This window comes from Crinia signifera, chromosome 4 (genome assembly GCF_055691185.1).
Source record: "Crinia signifera chromosome 4, ASM5569118v1, whole genome shotgun sequence".
Classification (NCBI taxonomy): Eukaryota; Metazoa; Chordata; class Amphibia; order Anura; family Myobatrachidae; genus Crinia; species Crinia signifera.
In genome coordinates, this window is record NC_139220.1 from 326,305,398 (window position 1) to 326,325,750 (window position 20,353).

The 20,353-nt window shown below is 41.8% G+C and overlaps 1 protein-coding gene across 1 annotated transcript; it reads right to left on the minus strand.

The window, feature by feature from the left end:
• Positions 1–9,737: 9,737 nt before the first annotated feature.
• LOC146073455 (olfactory receptor 10A4-like) lies at positions 9,738–18,275 on the minus strand. Its single transcript, XM_083180635.1, has 2 exons — positions 18,192–18,275; positions 9,738–10,676 (listed from the first exon to the last, which is right to left on the minus strand). The coding sequence occupies exons 1-2, from the start codon at positions 18,273–18,275 to the stop codon at positions 9,738–9,740; spliced, it is 1,023 nt and encodes a 340-aa protein (XP_083036761.1).
• Positions 18,276–20,353: the final 2,078 nt, after the last annotated feature.

Consider the following 20,353-nt stretch of genomic DNA (forward strand, 5'->3'; position numbering starts at 1 on the left):
CATCATCATCATCATCATTATCAAGCTTTATGTGTAAAAGAGTTAGCATCAATTGATTTTTGCATTGCGAGTTTCTCTTACCCGTTCACACATTACACATTACACAATCCTCACAGCATTAACTTCACATTAGCAGACATTGGCTTTGGTTTGTAAGTAATTGCAGCAAGCATACTTGTTGGCCACCGATTTCAGGCAGCATTTCAACTGGCCCAATGTTCTTGAAATATTACTGTTTAGAGACGGAAAGGGCGGCACTGTAGTACGAGAGCACACATTTGAAAAGGAGGATGTCTGCCTTAGGGTGTGGTTCCCTACGCTGTCATTTTGTAGATTTCTGGTGATTTTGGAATGTATGAATTAAGCTGTTGATCTGCGAGGGTGGTGGCTGAAGTCAAGAGCAGAAGTCAAGAAGAAATTGAAGAAATTGTGTAGGGACGTGGCTTGTTAAGGGCAAGAGAGAAAGAGAAAATAAGATAGAGAAGTGAGGTGAACAGTGAGGATAACGAAACAATGTAACGAGATGGTAGTCATAAGTGGCAGAGGTGGAGAATCAGAGGAGTAAGTAAAAAGAGAAAATTATAATCAGAGAATTGTCGTGGGCAGATGGAGTAATCAGAAATTTTACAATGGTCTATCTATCCATCTATCTCTATATCTATCTTTGTATCTATCTATCTATCTATCTATCTATCTATCTATCTATCTATCTATCTATGTATTGGTCAATGAGTTAAGCAATCAAACTATAGATTTAGAATGTTTGATGTCTTAATTTTTTGTATAGGCTTAATATTTTAATTATTAGGTGTTTAACATGGTAGACAACTTTATTAATTCATGTAAATAACAGTAAAAAAAAAAAACAATGGAATGATTTCACATTGTCACTGCTAATACTGTACATATGCAAATGGGGGCAGGCCCTCTGTTCACATTTGCTATGGTGTTGTGTTTAGAAACATAGAAACATAGAATTTGACGGCAGATAAGAACCATTTGGCCCATCTAGTCTGCCCCTTTTTTTACCCTCCAGGTAATCTCAGATTGGTATTGCTATTATGTTTTCTGAGCTTTGAAAGTATTTTTATACATCAAGATTTGCAGAAATAATCGAAGGCAGTAGATTCCAATCAATGTTCTCTGCAAACATAAGTTATATATCAGGATTCGTCAGTCAGAAAAGTTGTTGATCATGGGGAGATTTAATTGAACACACTTTAATTGTCACCTACTCTTACAACTGAACTAGTGTTGGCATTACAATATAAGAGATAAATTTGGTCATGTCACAGTTAATGAAATAATATAATACATTTATTTATGATATTGTCTTTTTAATATGCAGGGCTTCTTTTATTATTGTTAAAATAGTAATTAGAAAAACAAATTGTATTCCTAATTAATATATGATGGGCAGAAATCATGCAATGATCAAATTGTTACCGTAATTCCAGATTAGTTAGCTATTTTCAGCATAAAAAAAGAAATATAACATTACATTATTCTACACAATGCCATGCAAAATCATTTAATTTTGAACATATTAGTATATATATATATATATATATATATATATATATATATATATATATATATATATATATATATATATAGAGAGAGAGAGAGAGAGAGAGAGATGAAACGTCCTGCATTCTCTTGCAGTGTCACAGTGCGTCCGGTGCTCCCAATTCTCAAGCTGGAAAACATATACGTTTCTGGTGCAGGGGTCACTCGTGACTTGAAGCAATTTCACAATAGCGGCATAAATGATTATTCAAAGCTGAGTATTGGATATCAAAATCACATACTCAGCTTTGAGTCTTCATTTATGCAGCTATTGTGAAATTGCTTCAAGTCACGAGTGACCCCTGCACCAAAAACGTAAAAAAAAAAAAAATACATCCTGGGTTTCGGTAAACAAAAGTGTTAGGAAATGAATGCCAGGTAGCTAAACAATACTGTGTATGGGTTTTCCTATTACTGGTGTGTGTATACGCTGCACTTTTGTGCAGAATATAATGTAAAAAACATAAAATTCTGGGTTATGTTCAAAATTGCCCCAGGTATCCAATTGTATTATCAGTGTTATCAGTGTTCCTTCTGAGTCACTTACCTCTGCAAAAACATGATTGAGTGCAGTATGTCCTGTAATATTTGTCTCCCCATTATGATACTGTGATGTGTCACCCATTCCTTCAGTAGTTAGACGTGAATGTACTATACATACAGTAGTTTAGTATTATATAACATGAAGTCGAGTCTCTGTTTCTGCGTTCCTTGTGGAGACAACAAAAAAAAGTGTCACAATCTCTGCTTTCCTGGTAAAGACAACTGAGAAGAAGGGTCACTGTCTCTGCATTCCTTGTAGAGAGAGCAGAGTGTCTTACCCACAGCAAGAGAAGACAATGACTGATAATTTCTCGTCTTTTTATAATCATAATGTGAAGACTCCAAGGGCCAGGTTATTCTCTACATACTTCTTGTTTATACCAAACCAATATAGAATAAATTATTTACAATCTCTAGTGGTTTGCAAAATAATAAGAATAATAATAAGAAGAATTTAGGCACATTTGTGAAAATTAACTCCAGATTCAAAAACATATCTAGTGTTTTATTTAGTAATTCACAACACAATATCAGAATAATATTGATAATATTGATGTTGATGATGACTATGGACAAAAGCTGACAATCTAAACATTGGGCAGGCTTGACTACAGCAAATGAAGGAAATCTTGAAGCCACAGCATCCAAAGCAGATGCATGCCCTTTTTTAGTGAGACTCTGACTGACTCCTTAAGCGGTATTCGGTATGCCCGGGACTAGTGAGCTGAAATGTGCGAATGCTTAGTCAAACATAGCCATAATGAGTGTTATATGCGAAAAAATAGAACAATTGAATATCACTGTAACGATCAGGTGATCGATCAAAATAAAGTATACCTCCTGTTGATTATCTGTTCCATCAATGTATGTCTGATATGATATTGACATTTGAAATGTCACGGACCCACCGGTCACCTGCTCCGATACGTCAATCTGAGCAGCTCCATGCATAACTAGGGTTCACTTTGGACACTCGGGTCCCCTATTTGAGGTACACTGCCACCAGCCAAAGCCTTATTTTAGCTCTTTGAAACTGCACAAGGAGCGGCTTGGCTCGCACCTGACCACACAATGCAATAAAAAAAATGGTAACGCGCTCTCCGTTGACTTACATGATCTTAAGAACACAGTACCAGAACTGAGAATTATACAATTTATTCCTAGAAATACTACAGAGCTTTAGGGAAAAATGGTTACAAGATATTACAATGATTTTAAAAGTACACACAAGATAAATGCAATTCAGAAATAAAAGGGAATAAAAAGAAATGACAGAACCGTATCTTACACCTACTGTAAGTACAAATTCTGGTGTGGTGGGGTCGCCACAAGAAATCAATGGTCGCTTCCAGCTTGATGCTGATCCCCAAGAAGTAACAGTGACCCATATGCCAAGAGGGACAGTTATACTTGCAGACTCCCTCATCCCTCCCACCCTTGGGATTTGACCCTTTCCATGCTGGCTAGGGAATGTAGCGATCCTCTACAGTACAGTACATGCAGAATTCCTCTGCTGTTTTCAAAGGGATTGATAACTGGCAGGCTTCACTGATAAGTGGTCTAACTGAGTGGGGGAGACTGTCCTCTTTTTTGGGCCAAGGTTTATGAGGGGTCTCAGATCTCATGTTGTGTGTGGGTTTCTATGTACTCATTGGATCAGCACTCCAGGTTTCGGCTGATCCACTTTGCCTTGTTTCCATGCATACTTTAGTCTATGGGTGTGTCTGCCTCCTAAGCCACTTGGTATATAAGTATGCTCTCAGCATTCAGAACCTGCCAGTTATATTGCTGTGATACTCTTAGTATATTCATTATTCCTGGTGATTTCTATGTTCCCAGAGATTCTCAGCGTCCTAGCAATCTCCTGTTTGAGATTACTCCAGAGTTCAGGGTATTCCAGCCTGTGTTTCTAAGACCTCAGTGCAGCATCTGTGTCAGAAAACCATTGCCTCCAGTCTGTCAGATCTTGCCTTTGTCAGAGAACCATTATATCTGGTCTGTGTCCAGCTTCTGTGTGTACTAGCTGCTTCCCCACATATTGTGGTGGAAGTCGCACCCTTCATTTCTATCTGTCATTGGTATTCTCACAGTGGAGGAATAGGGATTGTGAGCTGCGCTTAATTGGAGAATATACTTATAAATCAAATTTTGATATATATATTCCTATAGATTTTAGGATGAAAAAAAAAAAATGATGATGGATTGGTTGATCTAGTACAAAAGGATTTATTGTCTAAAATTAGCGCATAGCCAAAAGAACAATTATAATAGTAATAATAAAATGCAATGCATATAAAAATTCATATCTCACCAGACCAAACTGGGGTGTGTGTGTAGCCCGGAAAGTCCCAAAAAGTCCTGTATAGGGCTGGGGCAATAAAACGTCCTGAATAGAGATGGAATGATGTACCCAATTAGGGCAGTAGGGAGGGAGGACCAGATGTAGATGTTAGGAGTGGCTCAAGTTGGTACGATTTGCCAACTCCCTCCGCTAGATGTGTTTAAGCAGGATGTGGTCCTCGACCTCTACCTTCCTGTTGAAAGAGGACAAAGCTGCCTGGAGCAGCGAAACCGGTCAGGACACAGGCTACTTATCTCTATCCAGAATTCCAATACTGGTATTCCTAAAGAATCCGGAAGCGCTGATTCAAGCTCCCACTTACCATCGTCTGTCCATTCGGACCACCAAGTCCCAGCAGCAAGGTCGAGGTTGAGGACCACATCCCGCTCCATTACATCCAGCGGAGGGAGACGGTTATTTGTGCCATTCTGGGCCGCTCCTGACTAACACCATTCAGTCCTCCCCACCATTTGCCGCAATAGGGACACCAACCAAGCCCTACCATCTGCGGGCTCCATCGGGCCATCTACAGACCTCCGTCTGGTATCACCATCTCCAACCGACCCGTTATTGGATTACAAATTTCAACAGGAAGGTAGAGGTCGAGGACCACATCCCGCTTAAACACATCTAGCGGAGGGAGTTGGCAAATCGTACCAACTTGAGCCACTCCTAACATCTACATCTGGTCCTCCCTCCCTACTGCCCTAATTGGGTACATCATTCCATCTCTATTCAGGACGTTTTATTGCCCCAGCCCTATACAGGACTTTTTGGGACTTTCCGGGCTACACACACACCCCAGTTTGGTCTGGTGAGATATGAATTTTTATATGCATTGCATTTTATTATTACTATTATAATTGTTCTTTTGGCTATGTGCTAATTTTAGACAATAAATCCTTTTGTACTAGATCAACCAATCCATCATCATTTTTTTTTTTCATCCTAAAATCTATAGGAATATATAGATCAAAATTTGATTTATAAGTATATTCTCCAATTAAGCGCAGCTCACAATCCCTATTCCTTTTTTGTCTATTTAACACAGGACTAACTACCCTGTCACAGAGCAGCAGCTAGGGAAACGCAGCTCTAGCCAGGCGCACCTGTACCCAGACCCACTTAGTGGGATCAGGGTTACCTCCACTACGTATTCTCACAGTGCCAGCTGGTGCCATAGATCTTGCCCTGAGACAGAGTCATGGAGGCGGTTAGGGTGCAGGCATAATCGCATGCCGACTTGTCTAGTGTATGTTTCTTGTTTGATTGTCTCACAGCAGATGCCAGAGGCATTGGTCTAGCCTGGTGAAGGTGTCCCTTAGGCGGTTAGGTTGTAAACCTATCTGCAATACCTTGGTTATAGTTATTTTTTTAATTGAGACAGATTCGCATTGTAGCGGTAAAGGCCGCTAATCCCGTGTTCAGCTCCTGTTTGCAAGGTTGTATACTGTAATTTATGATCATGTGCAGAGCCTAGTTATCTTTTGTTAATTAGTTAGTTTATCCTCTTACTACTACCCTGACTCAGTTGGGACTTTGTGTCACCGCGAAAGACCAGGTGGCATCCGAGTACAGGGTGGAGCTAGTCTGCCCTGGAAATGCAGCTACTAGTGGCGAAGTCTACGACCAGTGCAAGTGCCATTCAACTCAGTGTATAGTGATAGAGTCAGGCGCAGGAGCTGCTGTGGCTTCACCACCTTGGCTACAGAAGCACAGATCAGCATCTTACAGACCTGCCAGTCACAGCAAGGGTTAACCCCAAATTCACCCCAGATTATCATAACATTATAACTGGCCATAAAACAGAGGGGTTGCTGGAAAAATGCTTGCCTTGTGTAATACCCGTGTTCTATTCCTCCCCACCATCTATAAAATGATCCATTTAGTGTCACTCACCACAATGTAGCACAAATGGCTATTCCTGTTGGGACATCTGGTATTTCTACTCCTGTTGAAGAATGAATCTGCAATATATTGGTGTTACCCTTCCAGATGCCACCAGATTCTGTTACAGTACATTGGTACACAAAGTACCCCTTGGTCAGCAGCTTTATAAGGTGTATACAACTCATCTTGTCTTAACTTCTGTTGTGGTTGGTGGTTTTAAGGTAGCGCTCCCCACTGGGCGAGTTTTTTAGGGGGAGCGCTACCTTAAAAACTCCACCATGCTGTCCCCCTGGGCTGGGCAGCGCAACTAAACACTATGCCAGCCGCTTCCCAGCCCTGCGCCACGGCCATGCACCCGGCAACCCAGCGTGTCAGTAGCCAGTGCCGGAGGCTTCAATAGAAAATCTGGGGGGGGCGGGGTGAGGAGGAGGAGGCACGGTGGAGGAGAGGGAGCCGGGCAGTGCTGAAGCTGACTGAGTTCAGCGATTAACTCAGCAGCCCTGCCCAGCTCTAAACAGTGGCAATCCTGAGAATTTTCCGGGCTTGCCAGTCTGGTAACTGAGGCACAGCCCAGTCAACTCTCGGGATTACCACTGAAGTGGTTAAACATGCATTTTTTTTGTCTTGTCCAGTTCAGGTTTATTTCTGCATTAAGTCTGTTTGTCCAGCATATTTTTCTGTCTGGCTTTGTATTAACTATGTTATTGTCTGTGTAATAATGCAAACCTTATTTTGGTCTGTGTCTGCCGTAAACACTGCCTTAAGGGCATTTATGCCAGAGCAGCTGGATGTGTTACAGCAAGCTTTGCTAGAACTGCATGAAATCCTGGCCAAAATTGTTACCATCTTGCCAGAGTTCATTAAGACAGCTTCTCTTTCAAAAGAGTGCATAGCTCATGATATGGCAACCAAGGAGTCCACTTTTTTGGTGAATGAGAGAAGTGTTAGAAGTTTCCTGTGCCCTAGGATCTCAGAGGAGGAGCACCAGCACCGCAGAGACTTCGGTCTGTGCCTGTATTGTGGGGGTTCCAGTCATTTTATAAGGGACAATGAGTTACGTTGTCATAGAAATGCTGACAAGTCCCTGCCTGCAGCCATGTTCCGAGTTTTGCCGAGTAAAGGTTCATACACACTGTACAATTTTTTTTGACCAACTTTTTTGACCAATTTCGTTCATTCCTGCCATTATAAATGAAATTGGTCAAAATATCTTTCAGTGCGTTTGCGAGGAAAGACGAATGATGATGCACATACCCGCCAGTTGTTCATCACGATTGTTCGTCAACTGTGCATGCAGATCAATATGGATATCTTTCAAAAACAGCCTATAAACTGGAGCTAGATCTTTCGTTTGTCGTCAATATCTTTCGTCCAGGACACTGGGTTCAAGGGAAATGTCTTTCAGGAAAATTGGTCAAAAAAATTGTACAGTGTGTATGCACCTTAAGAGTCATGTCTCAGATTCGGTTGCAGATAAATTTACCATAGAACCTACCCCCAGAAAGACTAAGATTTTGAATTGGGTTCCTGTTATCCCCCTACTCAGCACCACAACTTGGTGGTCCAGAACAATGACCCCAGATTTAAAAAAGTTTCAGCGTCCATCTTGCCTGGTCGCCCTGATGGCTAAATGCCCCCCATTGTTAACACCACCCCACTATCAATGCCAACCAAAAGTGTGGCGAGCGCAGCGAGCCCACGAGGTGCGGAGGGACGCATCCCACCATTATCATACCCCCACTATCCACGTCAGCGTGGAGTTGATTTAATACAGTGTGGCGAGCGAAGCGAGCCACCAAGCCCGAAGCGTGGCGAGCGGACGCGAATTACATGCGCTCACCATGCTTTGGGCTTGGTGGCTCGCTGCGCTCGCCACACTATATAGAATCAACTCCACACTGACGTGGATAGTGGGGGTATGAAAAGGTCGGAGGACGCGTACCGCCGCCCATCGCGACCACGCTTCGGGTTGGCATTGATATTGGGGTGGCGTTAACAATGGGGGGCAGTTAGCCATCAGGGTGGGTATACAATTAAAAATGGGGTCTGGGGGGCCATTTCACATATGAAAGAGGCATCTGGGTACCTGTACATATTAAAATCACGTCAAATCACAATAGCATACAATGCAACACAATTTTCTCTTCAAGGGAATTTCAAGGGAAATTGCGTCAAATCACGTTGCATCGCATGCTTAAGGGAGTGGCATACAATTTCAACATCGGGCACCCAGATAATACACAAGTACCGAATTGGTAATATACCGGTTAATACTGGCAATGTGAAAGTGGTTTAACTTGCTCAGACCCGTTTTAAGAAATGTTTCAAATATTGTGGCTATGTACTGTAGGTTTTGAGATGTGAAAGCCGTATAAATACAGCATGGGGTAATCTGTAAACTTACTGTCAGTAATGCTGCAGGCAGGCTGATGGAGCTGCAGCTCCAGGTCCACACTACAAAATTGGCCCAGAGCACCTGCAGAGCTTTGCGCTGCTGTAGCTGTACAAAGGGAAAGAAAATACTTGTACTGCAGCCTGCAGTATCCTCACCCCGCCCCCTCCAGACTAAAAGACACCCCGACCCAACCTCTGCTGCAGCACTGCCCGGCACTTCTGGCAGGGTGCAGAAGGAGGTACACAGCCTTTGCTAGGAGACGAAGAAAAATTGGGGTGGACCTTGAATTAAGGTGAAGAATCTGGGAACTATTATATTGAATGTATGCATGAATGCTTTCTACACAAGATCCGGCAGATAAACCTCGTAATTACGGATACAGTACATTTATGCAGAACTCACAGTGACACCCTTAACGGCATATAGCGTGGCCTACAGTGATTAATGTTCTATATTTGTAACAGTGGACAATAGCCCCAACTGTCTCATATCTGGGACAACGCGCCCTCCCTAACCTCGCCGAATTTGCTACATCAATATCAGACGTGCAGGTATACTGTGCGTGTATAATAATTGACAAGCACATTAGCAAGAATTCTGGGGTGAATTGTAAGGGCTGAAATGATATCGTTGTGTACTAAGAGGCACTGATATGGCTATGATAACCTTGTCTCTGTATTTTGCAAGAGAACTTTAACAATATGCTCCAGATAAGAATAGAAACTTGAGAATTCCATGTAACAAGGAAGCTGCCACTAACTTAGGGTAATTAGGCAGTAACTGTTATTAGCTTTTGATAAAGGACAATTTAGAATTTCAGTTATTTTCCTTTCTTTATTCACACATCTATCTTTTTAATATTTCACTACGTCAGGGAAGTCAGGTCTCTTCTTAATATGAGACTTTTTTTATTATAATAACAATAAAAGTTAATTTTTATTACAAATTATTATTTGGTCCTCAGTGCACCTGTAAAGATACTTATTTTCTTTGTGTGTTTTACTGTAAATTAACTCTATGAAAATGATTGATGGATTTTTCAAATGCATTATGTATTTCCTTATTTCTGAAGCTATATATAAAAGGGTTAATCAATGGTGTGATCACAATGTACAGCAGAGATAGGAGTTTACTTAACGTGTGTGAATTTGCATTCCTGGGAACTGAATAAGTACTTGTTAGCGATCCATAAAATATAGAGACAACAACCAGGTGGGAGCTGCAGGTGGAGAAGGCCTTATGTCTTCCAGTAATGGATGGGATTCGTAGGATGGTGGAAACAATATAGACATAAGAAACAATAATTATAAAGAAAGGGATGATTATTACTGGAATGGTAAGCAATTTAGTTTCAATTTCAAATACATAAGTATCTGTGCAGGAAAGTTCCAGCAAGGGGTCATAATCACAGAAGAAATGGTCAATCACATTTGGTCCACAAAATGATAATGTACATATTTCTATATACTGATGTAGTACCAGTGAATAACTTATAACCCAGCACATAATAATTAATTTAAAGCAAAACATGTGGTTCATTATAGCATTATAATGCAGTGGGTCACATATGGCCAAATAGCGGTCATAGGACATCACTGTCAGATGGAGACACTCCGAGCTTTCTGTGGAACAAAATAATAAATACTGAGTGATACAGCCCGGAAGAGAAATGAGGCCTCCATCTTTGAGGATGACATAAAGCATATTTGGAACAATATCTGTTGCCACCAACATGTCACAAACAGACAGCTGAGTAAGGAAGATGTACATAGGCGAATGAAGAGTCTTGCTGTGCACCACCAGTGAGATGAGCAGAAGGTTCCCCAATATGGTCACCCAATAAATCACAAGGATCAGAGAGAAAGCTAAAACATTATGTTGCTTTAATCTTGGAATTCCGATCAGCAATATTTGTATGATATCCGTTACATTCGTCACCTTGAAGATATAAAAAGAGCAGCATTAGTTTCTTAGATGAACAGAAAACAAACAAAACAAAGCACATTTATGCAAGTCCAGTTAGTTGGTTTTGGAAAGATGAAGAGAATTCCAGAGATATAAAGGAAAATATGCACAATTTTAGAGATTGGAGTGGGTGGAAGTAATCAGTAGGCAAGAAATGACATGCACTTGTAGAGTGAATTATTTGGGAAGATGAGTAAAGGGAGATAAGGTTTAGAGATTGACCTTGAATTGAAATTTGAATCTGAAGACGAAGGGCTTGTAAAAGCAGAAGAAAACATCAAACATTGGAGAGGAAGATGAGCCAATCAGCATCAATAAGGATAGATTGGAGCAGTGGAGAAAGCCAGATGTCATGAAGGCCATTTGGAGAGGTTACTTAAATCCAATCTGAAGATATCCAGTGAGTTTATGGAAGTTTTAGATACATATGGAGTAAATTTGGGATGTCAAAAGGAAGTTGAGGTCCGGCGTGGGCAGGAGAGGTACAGTAGCTGACAGTGACAAAGATATGAAGTACATTTGAAGACTTGGAATCAGATGTCATGCCTTGCCATGCCTTGTAAATGATTCCCCTTTAAAAAGACATCCTAGTTCGGCCTGCGTCTCGCATGACCACTGAACTCGGGCGGCATTACATCCGGCAATTGAAGGAGATGAGGTTCTAGAAATATTACAGTAAAGACGGAAATGGCAGCATTGTAGGAGTAGAGCACAAGTATGAAATGCAGGAAGTCTGCCTTAGTGCGTGGTTTCCTCCACTGTTATTGTCGGGAAAAGGCAACTGGAATTTCCATAATTCTGAATATGACATTAATTTGTCTGTTGGACAGAGCACTCTACAGAGCCGTCGGACTCCAATGAGCTCTCCACTTGGGGTGTTTCTTGCAATCCTGGTGCCCAAGACAAGCCAGAGTCACCCCAGAGTCAGTGATATATCCCCAGGTTGTAGTACTGGATCATACTGTCATAGACAAAGGCTATGGTTCTGATCTTCCCACTGCAGGACAATCCGAAATGGAAGCACTGTAGGATGAGAGCGTACACTTGAAGTGGAGAATGTCTGCCTTAGTGCATGGTTTCCTCCACTGTTATTGTCATGAAAAAGGCAACAAAACATTCTATCATTTTGAATATGGCAGTTATCTCTTGAAATAGTTGGTTTATTGACATTAATTTGACAGTTGTACAGAGAGCACTGTACAGAGCAGTCATGCTCCAATGAGCTTTTGACTTGGAATTTTATTTGCAAACTGGGCACCCAAGACAAGCCAGAGTCACATCGGAGTCAGTGATGGACCCCTCATGTTGTAGTCCTAGCTCAGACCTCCATGGACACAGACCCACTAAGTGGTTGCCATAATGAGCCTGGTGGTTCTGATCTGGACACTTCTGAACAATCACCCAGCAGCTGAATTGCTCATATTATTATCATCATCATCATCATCATCACCATCACCATCATCATTATCAAGCTTTATGTGTAAAAGAGTTAGCATCAATTGATTTTTGCATTGCGAGATTCTCTTAACCGTTCACACATTACACATTACCAATCCTCACAGCATTACACAGTACCTATCCTCACAGCATTACACAGTACCTATCCTCACAGCATTACACAGTACCTATCCTCACAGCATTACACAGTACCTATCCTCACACATTACACAGTACCTATCCTCACATCATTACACAGTACCTATCCTCACAGCATTACACAGTACCTATCCTCACAGCATTACACAGTACCTATCCTCACACATTACACATTACCTATCCTCACACCATTACACAGTACCTATCCTCACACGTTACACATTACCTATCCTCACACATTACACATTACCTATCCTCACACATTACACATTACCTATCCTCACACATTACACATTACCAATCCTCACATCATTACACAGTACCTATCCTCACATCATTACACAGTACCTATCCTCACAGCATTACACAGTACCTATCCTCACACATTACACAGTACCTATCCTCACATCATTACACAGTACCTATCCTCACATCATTACACAGTACCTATCCTCACAGCATTACACAGTACCTATCTTCACACATTACACATTACCTATCCTCACACCATTACACAGTACCTATCCTCACACATTACACATTACCTATCCTCACACATTACACATTACCAATCCTCACAGCATTAATTTCACATTAGCATACTGCTTGGCCACCGATTTCAGGCAGCATTTCAACTGGCCCAATGTTTTTGAAATATTACTGTTTAGAGACGGAAAGGGCGGCACGGTAGTCTGAGAGCACACATTTGAAAAGGAGGATTTCTGCCTTAGGGTGTGGTTCCCTACGCTGTCAATTTGCAGATTTCGGGTGATTTTGGAATGCATGAATTAAGGTGTTGACTTGCGAGGGTGGTGGCTGAAGTCAAGAGCAGAAGTCAAGAAGAAATTGAAGAAATTGTCTAGGGACGTGGCTTGTTCAGGGCAAGAGAGAAAGAGAAAGTAAAATAGAGAAGTGAGGGGAACAATAAGGAAACAATGTAACGAGATGGTGGCTAGAAGTGGAGAATCAGAGTTGTAAGTAAAAAGAGAAGATTATAATCAGAGAATTGTCGTGTGCAGATGGAGTAATCTATCTATCTATCTATCTATCTATCTATCTATCTATCTATCTATCTATGTATTGGTCAATGAGTTAAGCCATCAAACTATAGATTTATAATTTTTTGTATAGGCTTAATATTTTAGTTATTAGGTGTTTAATATGGTAGATAACTTTATTAATTCATGTACTGTACATACAGATGTAGCGGGATTCATCTTTGCAGGGGATGGCGATGGCGTCGCCATCGCCATCCCCTGCCCCGCCGCCATCTGTATGCCTGAAAGTGCGCACGCATCCCCTTCCGACGGTGCTGCCCTCGGTCGCCCGGTGCCCACACCACAGTGGCCAGAGGTCCCCCCCAGCCCCCTTGAGCGGGAGGCGGACAGTATTGCGTCCGCCTCGCCGCCCCGCTGCCTGGATACTGAGACGTGCGTGCGTGCGGGGCGCACGGGCGTCTCAGTCAGATAGATGAGCCGTGTTGCTGGCGGATCGCCAGCAACAATAAGGCCCGATACATCTGTAACAGTAAAAAAACAATGGAATGATTTGCACATAGTCACTGCTAATACTGTAAATATGCAAATGGGGGCAGGCCTCTGTTCACATTTGCTATGGTGTTGTGATTGGTATTGCTATTATGTTTTCTGAGCTTTGAAAGTATTTTTATACATCAAGATTTGCAGAAATAATCGAAGGCAGTAGATTCCAATCAATGTTCTCTGCAAACATTATAAGTTATATATCAGGATCCACAGTAAGAAAAGTTGTTGATCATGGGGAGATTTAATTGAACACACTTTAATTCTCACCTACTCTTACAACTGAACTAGTGTTGGCACTGCAATATAAAGCCCCGTACACACGGGGGAGATATATTGCTCAGCCATATATTGCTAGCAATATATGGCTGAGCAATATATTGCTCTGTGTCTCCTGTTCATCAGCAACCAGAGATGGTCGCTGATGAAAGGAAACCTCTGCCGGCGGTGCCGCAGAGGTAATCAGCTGGCCGCAGGAGCAAGCTCCTGGGACAAGCGATTAGAATGGGGCTGAAAATGGGAGTGCGCACCCGGTGATTTATCGCCGGGGCACACTCCCATCACTGGCAATATGGTCGCCAGCAGAGGTGTAGGGAGGGCGGAGCCACCGAAGCTCATGCTCCGGCCGCAGATTGGTGGAATGGCGCCGCCGGCCCGCCCCCCCTCTGCAAATTATCCATTCCCTGCACAAGTTAAGTATAATAACGGGCAGCGCGCGCCGGCGTCTGCCCTGCCCTACCCGGCGTCTTCCCTACCCGGCGCCGGCGTCTGCCTCCGTCCTGCCTTTCTCGCCCGGTCCCTGCCGCCAAGCGTCACTGACGGTGTGGCCGGGCGGTGGGCGGACAATCTTCTCTCTTCTCTAAATTGCTGCTGCTGCTCGATCCGGCTTCCGGGCAGCGCAGCATAGTAACAGAACTAAAGACTCCTCCCAGAGTCACCTGACTCACTCCCTCCTCCGTGGCTACAGCAGCGTTATTATCAGCCATCCCAAGCGCTGGCTGTAGCCAGGAGGAGGACAAGGTGTTCTGCAGCCGCCCGTGCCGCCCTGTAATTCAAGGTGAATATTTATTTTATTTATTTATACAGCTAATTAATGTTAATATTAAACATAGTAATAAACTTGGGGTTGGGGGGGGGGGGCTGGGTGGGGGTGAATATCTCCGGCTTCTGCTACCGCCCCGGCCCTGCTGTGCTGTATATGTCTTTATTCTTTATCTGCATATATATTTATTTACAACTGTCAGCATCTTATATAGATTCCGTTACAGTCTTATATAGTGTCTTATATAGTGCAGCATATTTCGTTACAGTGTCTTATATAGCGCAGCGGATTCCGTTACAGTGTCTTATATAGTGCAGCATATTCCGTTACAGTGTCTTATATAGCGCAGCAGATTCCGTTACAGTGTCTTATATAGCGCAGCAGATTCCGTTACAGCGTCTTATATAGCGCAGCAGATTCCGTTACAGCGTCTTATTTGGCGCAGCAGTTTCCGTTACAGTGTCTTATATAGCGCAGCAGATTCTGTTACAGTGTCTTATATAGTGCAGCAGATTCCGTTACAGTGTCTTATATAGCGCAGCAGATTCCGTTACAGTGTCTTATATAGCGCAGCAGATTCCGTTACAGAGTCTTATATAGTGTCTTATTTTTTTAATTTCTTTCTTTTCAAATGCCAACACATGTTAGCCACGCCCCCAATTCATTACAGGGGGGGGGGGGGGGCGCAAAATATGCCCTTGCTCCAGGCACCGTGGCACCAAGCTACACTGCTGGTCGCCAGCGACCATATTTCCAGCGATTTCAGCCACTATTGCCCCCCGTGTGTACACAGCTTTAGAGATAACTTTGGTCATTTCACAGTTAATGAAATAATATAATACATTTATTTATGATATTGACTTTGTAATATGCAGGGCTTCTTTAATTATTGTTAAATAGTAAACAAATTGTATTCCTAATTAATATATGATGGGCAGAAATCATGCAATGATCAAATTGTTACCGTAATACCAGATTAATTTGCTATTTTGCTATTTTCAGCATAAAAAAAAGAAATAGAACATTACATTATTCTACACAATGCCATGCAAAATCATTTAATTTTGAACATATTAGTATATATATATATATATACCTCCTTCCATTCGAGGTTTCATCTCCTGCCCTAAAGGCCTTTTTTACCTTACTATATACTTATAGCACTTTTTTTCTCTTTTTTTAATTTTTAATAAATAAAGATTTTATATAATTATTGATGTATGTTTCACCACTTAGATCCAGACCACCCCTGATGAAGTCCTAACGGACGAAACGCGTAGGGTTGTTTCCTGTTCTGGGATCATTTTGTTGGATCTCCCGATCAAATTTTATGTAAAAACTGCTGTTATTTTTTATGTACCTAATTGCTGTAATAAATACAGATATTTTAATTGTACATGTTCTGTGGTGTTAAACTGACCTTAGGGCGCACTCCTATTATTTTCTTCATTTCTATCTGTATCCATCGTGCCTTTATTAACAGCAAGGCATTATAGAAGTGCTGCCCCCACATTAGCGCAGAAAAAAGGCCACTACCACTCTGTTTTCGATATATATATATATATATATATATATATATATATATATATATATATATATATATATATATATATATATAAGAAAAGATGTAGAGGGCGCTGTGGAAATTCCCACCACCTTGTTTTGTGCTCAGGTTTCAAGCAGATTAACAGAATAACAATTCAATAGCATTTATTTAAAATACATGTATGACATTTACAAATTTGGATTCTTGTGAACCGCATGGAAACAACCCGACGCGTTTCGTCTCCGAAGAGACTTCCTCAGGGGTACACGGGAGTGTGCGGTATGTTGAGTTAAAAACCAATCTTTAAAATTCTTTGTAAATATCAGAAACAATTCGGAAAGATTCCGATGTTGATACGCCTTCAATAAGGGCCCTAGAGCAAGACAGGGCGCTGGAAAAAGGGAGGAATGTACCAGAATTTGGTGAACACAAGTGAACTCTCCTGCACCTTTTCCAGAACCTATATATATATAGGAGGCAAGGGCAGTATGCACACTAAACTGCAATCATCTGTACAGTGCTGTAGCCACATAAATGTAGATAAGTAAAAAATTGGAAGCCAGCACTGAAAATAAGAATGTCCAAAAAAGTTTTTATATATCAAAAAGTGAAAGAATCAATTCCATCAGAAAAAGACAAGTGGACACACCAATGCAAAAAACATAGTCCAAATACATTGTAGTTACCACATCCATAACAAAGGCATGGTGGTCCACTGTGAGGGTCACTGATGCCCGACGGCCATTTCGATGCTGTATCACCGTCCTCAGGAGCATAAGTGACCCTCCAGCAAGACCGGATATATATAGTGCATTAAATGAAGCAAACATATTCACCTGTGCGCCCATAGTCTCGTTCAGACACCTGTTGGATCTGGTAACACGTAGCCAGCGTGTAATCAACAACTATAGCAAACACAATGGGTGATCTTTAGGCGCTGTATCTTCCTTTTCTTTTCTTTGCAGTATATTCAATCCCTGCGTCTTGATGTTCAAAATAGGACACTGTCAACTGACCTGTAATCAGTGCCCTATGTGCACATCAAGGTTTCTTTTTGCCTTCGCACGGTTTCTGCTGGACATCAATTCACACTCTCACACTTCTAATTACTAATAGGATAGAACTCACCAAGGGTAAGAGCCCTATGTTCATCAAAAGGTTTCTTTTGGGGATAGGGTCCGTATCTCACAGGAATCACCGATATCCACTCCAGTTGGTAAGGTAATGCACTTTATTCCATACACCAACACTCCAAATAAAATATAATAAAAACGATAAAAAAGTCCACACAGAGGGATACACCTGGCACCTTGCAAGTTAAGATGGGTAGCTCTCCAATCCGGATAGAGAGTTTTCCCACAGCCAAAGATGACAAACAGCAAAAAACTGTGCAGAGAATAATCCAGGTGATCCACCTCCTCCCACCTCCCAGGAACTCACCAAGGGTCAGAGCCCTATGTTCATCAAAAGGTTTCTTTTGGGGATAGGGTCCGTATCTCACAGGAATCACCGATATCCACTCCAGTTGGTAAGGTAATGCACTTTATTCCATACACCAACACTCCAAATAAAATATAATAAAAACGATAAAAAAGTCCACACAGAGGGATACACCTGGCACCTTGCAAGTTAAGATGGGTAGCTCTCCAATCCGGTTAGAGAGTTTTCCCACAGCCAAAGATGACAAACAGCAAAAAACTGTGCAGAGAATAATCCAGGTGATCCACCTCCTCCCACCTCCCAGGTGGGAGGAGGTGGATCACCTGGATTATTCTCTGCACAGTTTTTTGCTGTTTGTCATCTTTGGCTGTGGGAAAACTCTCTATCCGGATTGGAGAGCTACCCATCTTAACTTGCAAGGTGCCAGGTGTATCCCTCTGTATGGACTTTTTTATCGTTTTTATTATATTTTATTTGGAGTGTTGGTGTATGGAATAAAGTGCATTACCTTACCAACTGGAGTGGATATCGGTGATTCCTGTGAGATACGGACCCTATCCCCAAAAGAAACCTTTTGATGAACATAGGGCTCTGACCCTTGGTGAGTTCTATCCTATTAGTAATTAGAAGTGTGAGAGTGTGAATTGATGTCCAGCAGAAACCGTGCGAAGGCAAAAAGAAACCTTGATGTGCACATAGGGCACTGATTACAGGTCAGTTGACAGTGTCCTATTTTGAACATCAAGACGCAGGGATTGAATATACTGCAAAGAAAAGAAAAGGAAGATACAGCGCCTAAAGATCACCCATTGTGTTTGCTATATTTGTTCAGGATTTTAGGAGTCTTGGGGTGTATCTAGGGCTGCAGTGTCTGGAGCGCGGTCATTATTCTATAAATTCTATCATTGTGTAATCAACAACTGTCTATCCAGGAAGTGATGCGGCGTCGCTTCCGGCCAAAGCTAGTTGCAGCGCCGTCACCAAGGAAACACCATGGTGGAGTGTGTGCGCGTCACAGACACCACGCCCGGCGGGCTGAAAACCCGCCTCAGCGTCTGTATCCATGGTAACGCAACTCCCAAAACTAGAAACAAAGCTCCGTCACACAGGCTCTGGCGACGTCATAGGTTGTAAGCCAAAGACACCAATCAGAGTCGGGGAAGCATAAGATCAAGTGTGGGAACCAAAACGAGAACCAGATATATAATCCAGCAATCGCTCTGTCCGTCACTAAGATCAGAAAGAGATAAAGGCTGTGTAACATGGCAGGATGGAGAGAGAGAGAGAGAGAGAGAGAGAGAGAGAGAGAGAGAGAGAGAGAGAGAGAGAGAGAGAGAGAGAGAGAGAGAGAGAGAGAGAGAGAGAGAGAGAGAGGGGAAACATCCTGCATTCTCTTGCAGTGTCACAGTGCGTCCGGTGCTCCCAATTCTCAAGCTGGAAAACATATACGTTTTTGGTGCAGGGGTCACTCGTGACTTGAAGCAATTTCACAATAGCGGCATAAATGAGAAATCAAAGCTGAGTATTGGATATCAAAATCCCATACTCAGCTTTGAGTCTTCATTTATGCAGCTATTGTGAAATTGCTTCAAGTCACGAGTGCCCCCTGCACCAAAAACGTTTAAAAAAATACATCCTGGGTTTGGGTAAACAAAAGTGTTAGGAAATGAATGCCAGGTAGCTAAATAATACTGTATATGGGTTTTCCTATTACTGGTGTGTGTATACGCTACACTTTTGTGCAGAATATAATGTAAAAAACATACAATTCTGGGTTATGCCTAAAATTGCCCCAGGTATCCAATTGTATTATCAGTGTTATCAGTGTTCCTTCAGTGTTCCTTCTGAGTCACTTACCTCTGCAAACACATGATTGAGTGCAGTATGTCCTGTAATATTTGTCTCCCCATTATGGTACTGTGATGTGTCACCCATTCCTTCAGTAGTTAGACGTGAATCTACTATACATACAGTAGTTTAGTATTATATGACATGAAGACGAGTCTCTGTTTCTGCGTTCCTTGTGGAGACAACAAAAAAGACGTGTCACAATCTCTGCTTTCTGTGTATAGACAACTGAGAAGAAGGGTCACTGTCTCTGCATTCCTTGTAGAGAGAGCAGAGTGTCTTACCCACAGCAAGGGGAGACAATGACTGACAATCTACTAGTCTTTTTATAATCATAATGTGAAGACTCCAAGGGCCAGGTTATTCTCTACATACTTCTTGTTCATTCCAAACCATTATAGAATAAATTATGTACAATCTCTAGTGGTTTGCAAAATAATAATAAGAATAATAATAATAAGAATTTAGGCACATTTGTGAAAATTAACTCCAGATTCAAACAAATATCTAGTGTTTTATTTAGTGATTCAGAACACAAAATCAGAATAAAATTGATAATATTGATGATGATGACGATGATTATGGAAAATATCTGACATTCTAAACATTGGGCAGGCTTGACTACAGCAAATGAAGG

Excerpts from the sequence above, each read along its gene's own strand:
- LOC146073455 (XM_083180635.1), bottom strand. The coding sequence starts at position 18,275 with ATGGGTAGCTCTCCAATCCGGATAGAGAGTTTTCCCACAGCCAAAGAT. Across the intron at positions 10,677-18,191 it reads CTGTGCAGAGAATAATCCAG|GTGACGAATGTAACGGATAT; the intron begins GTGATCCACCTC and ends TATATCTTCAAG.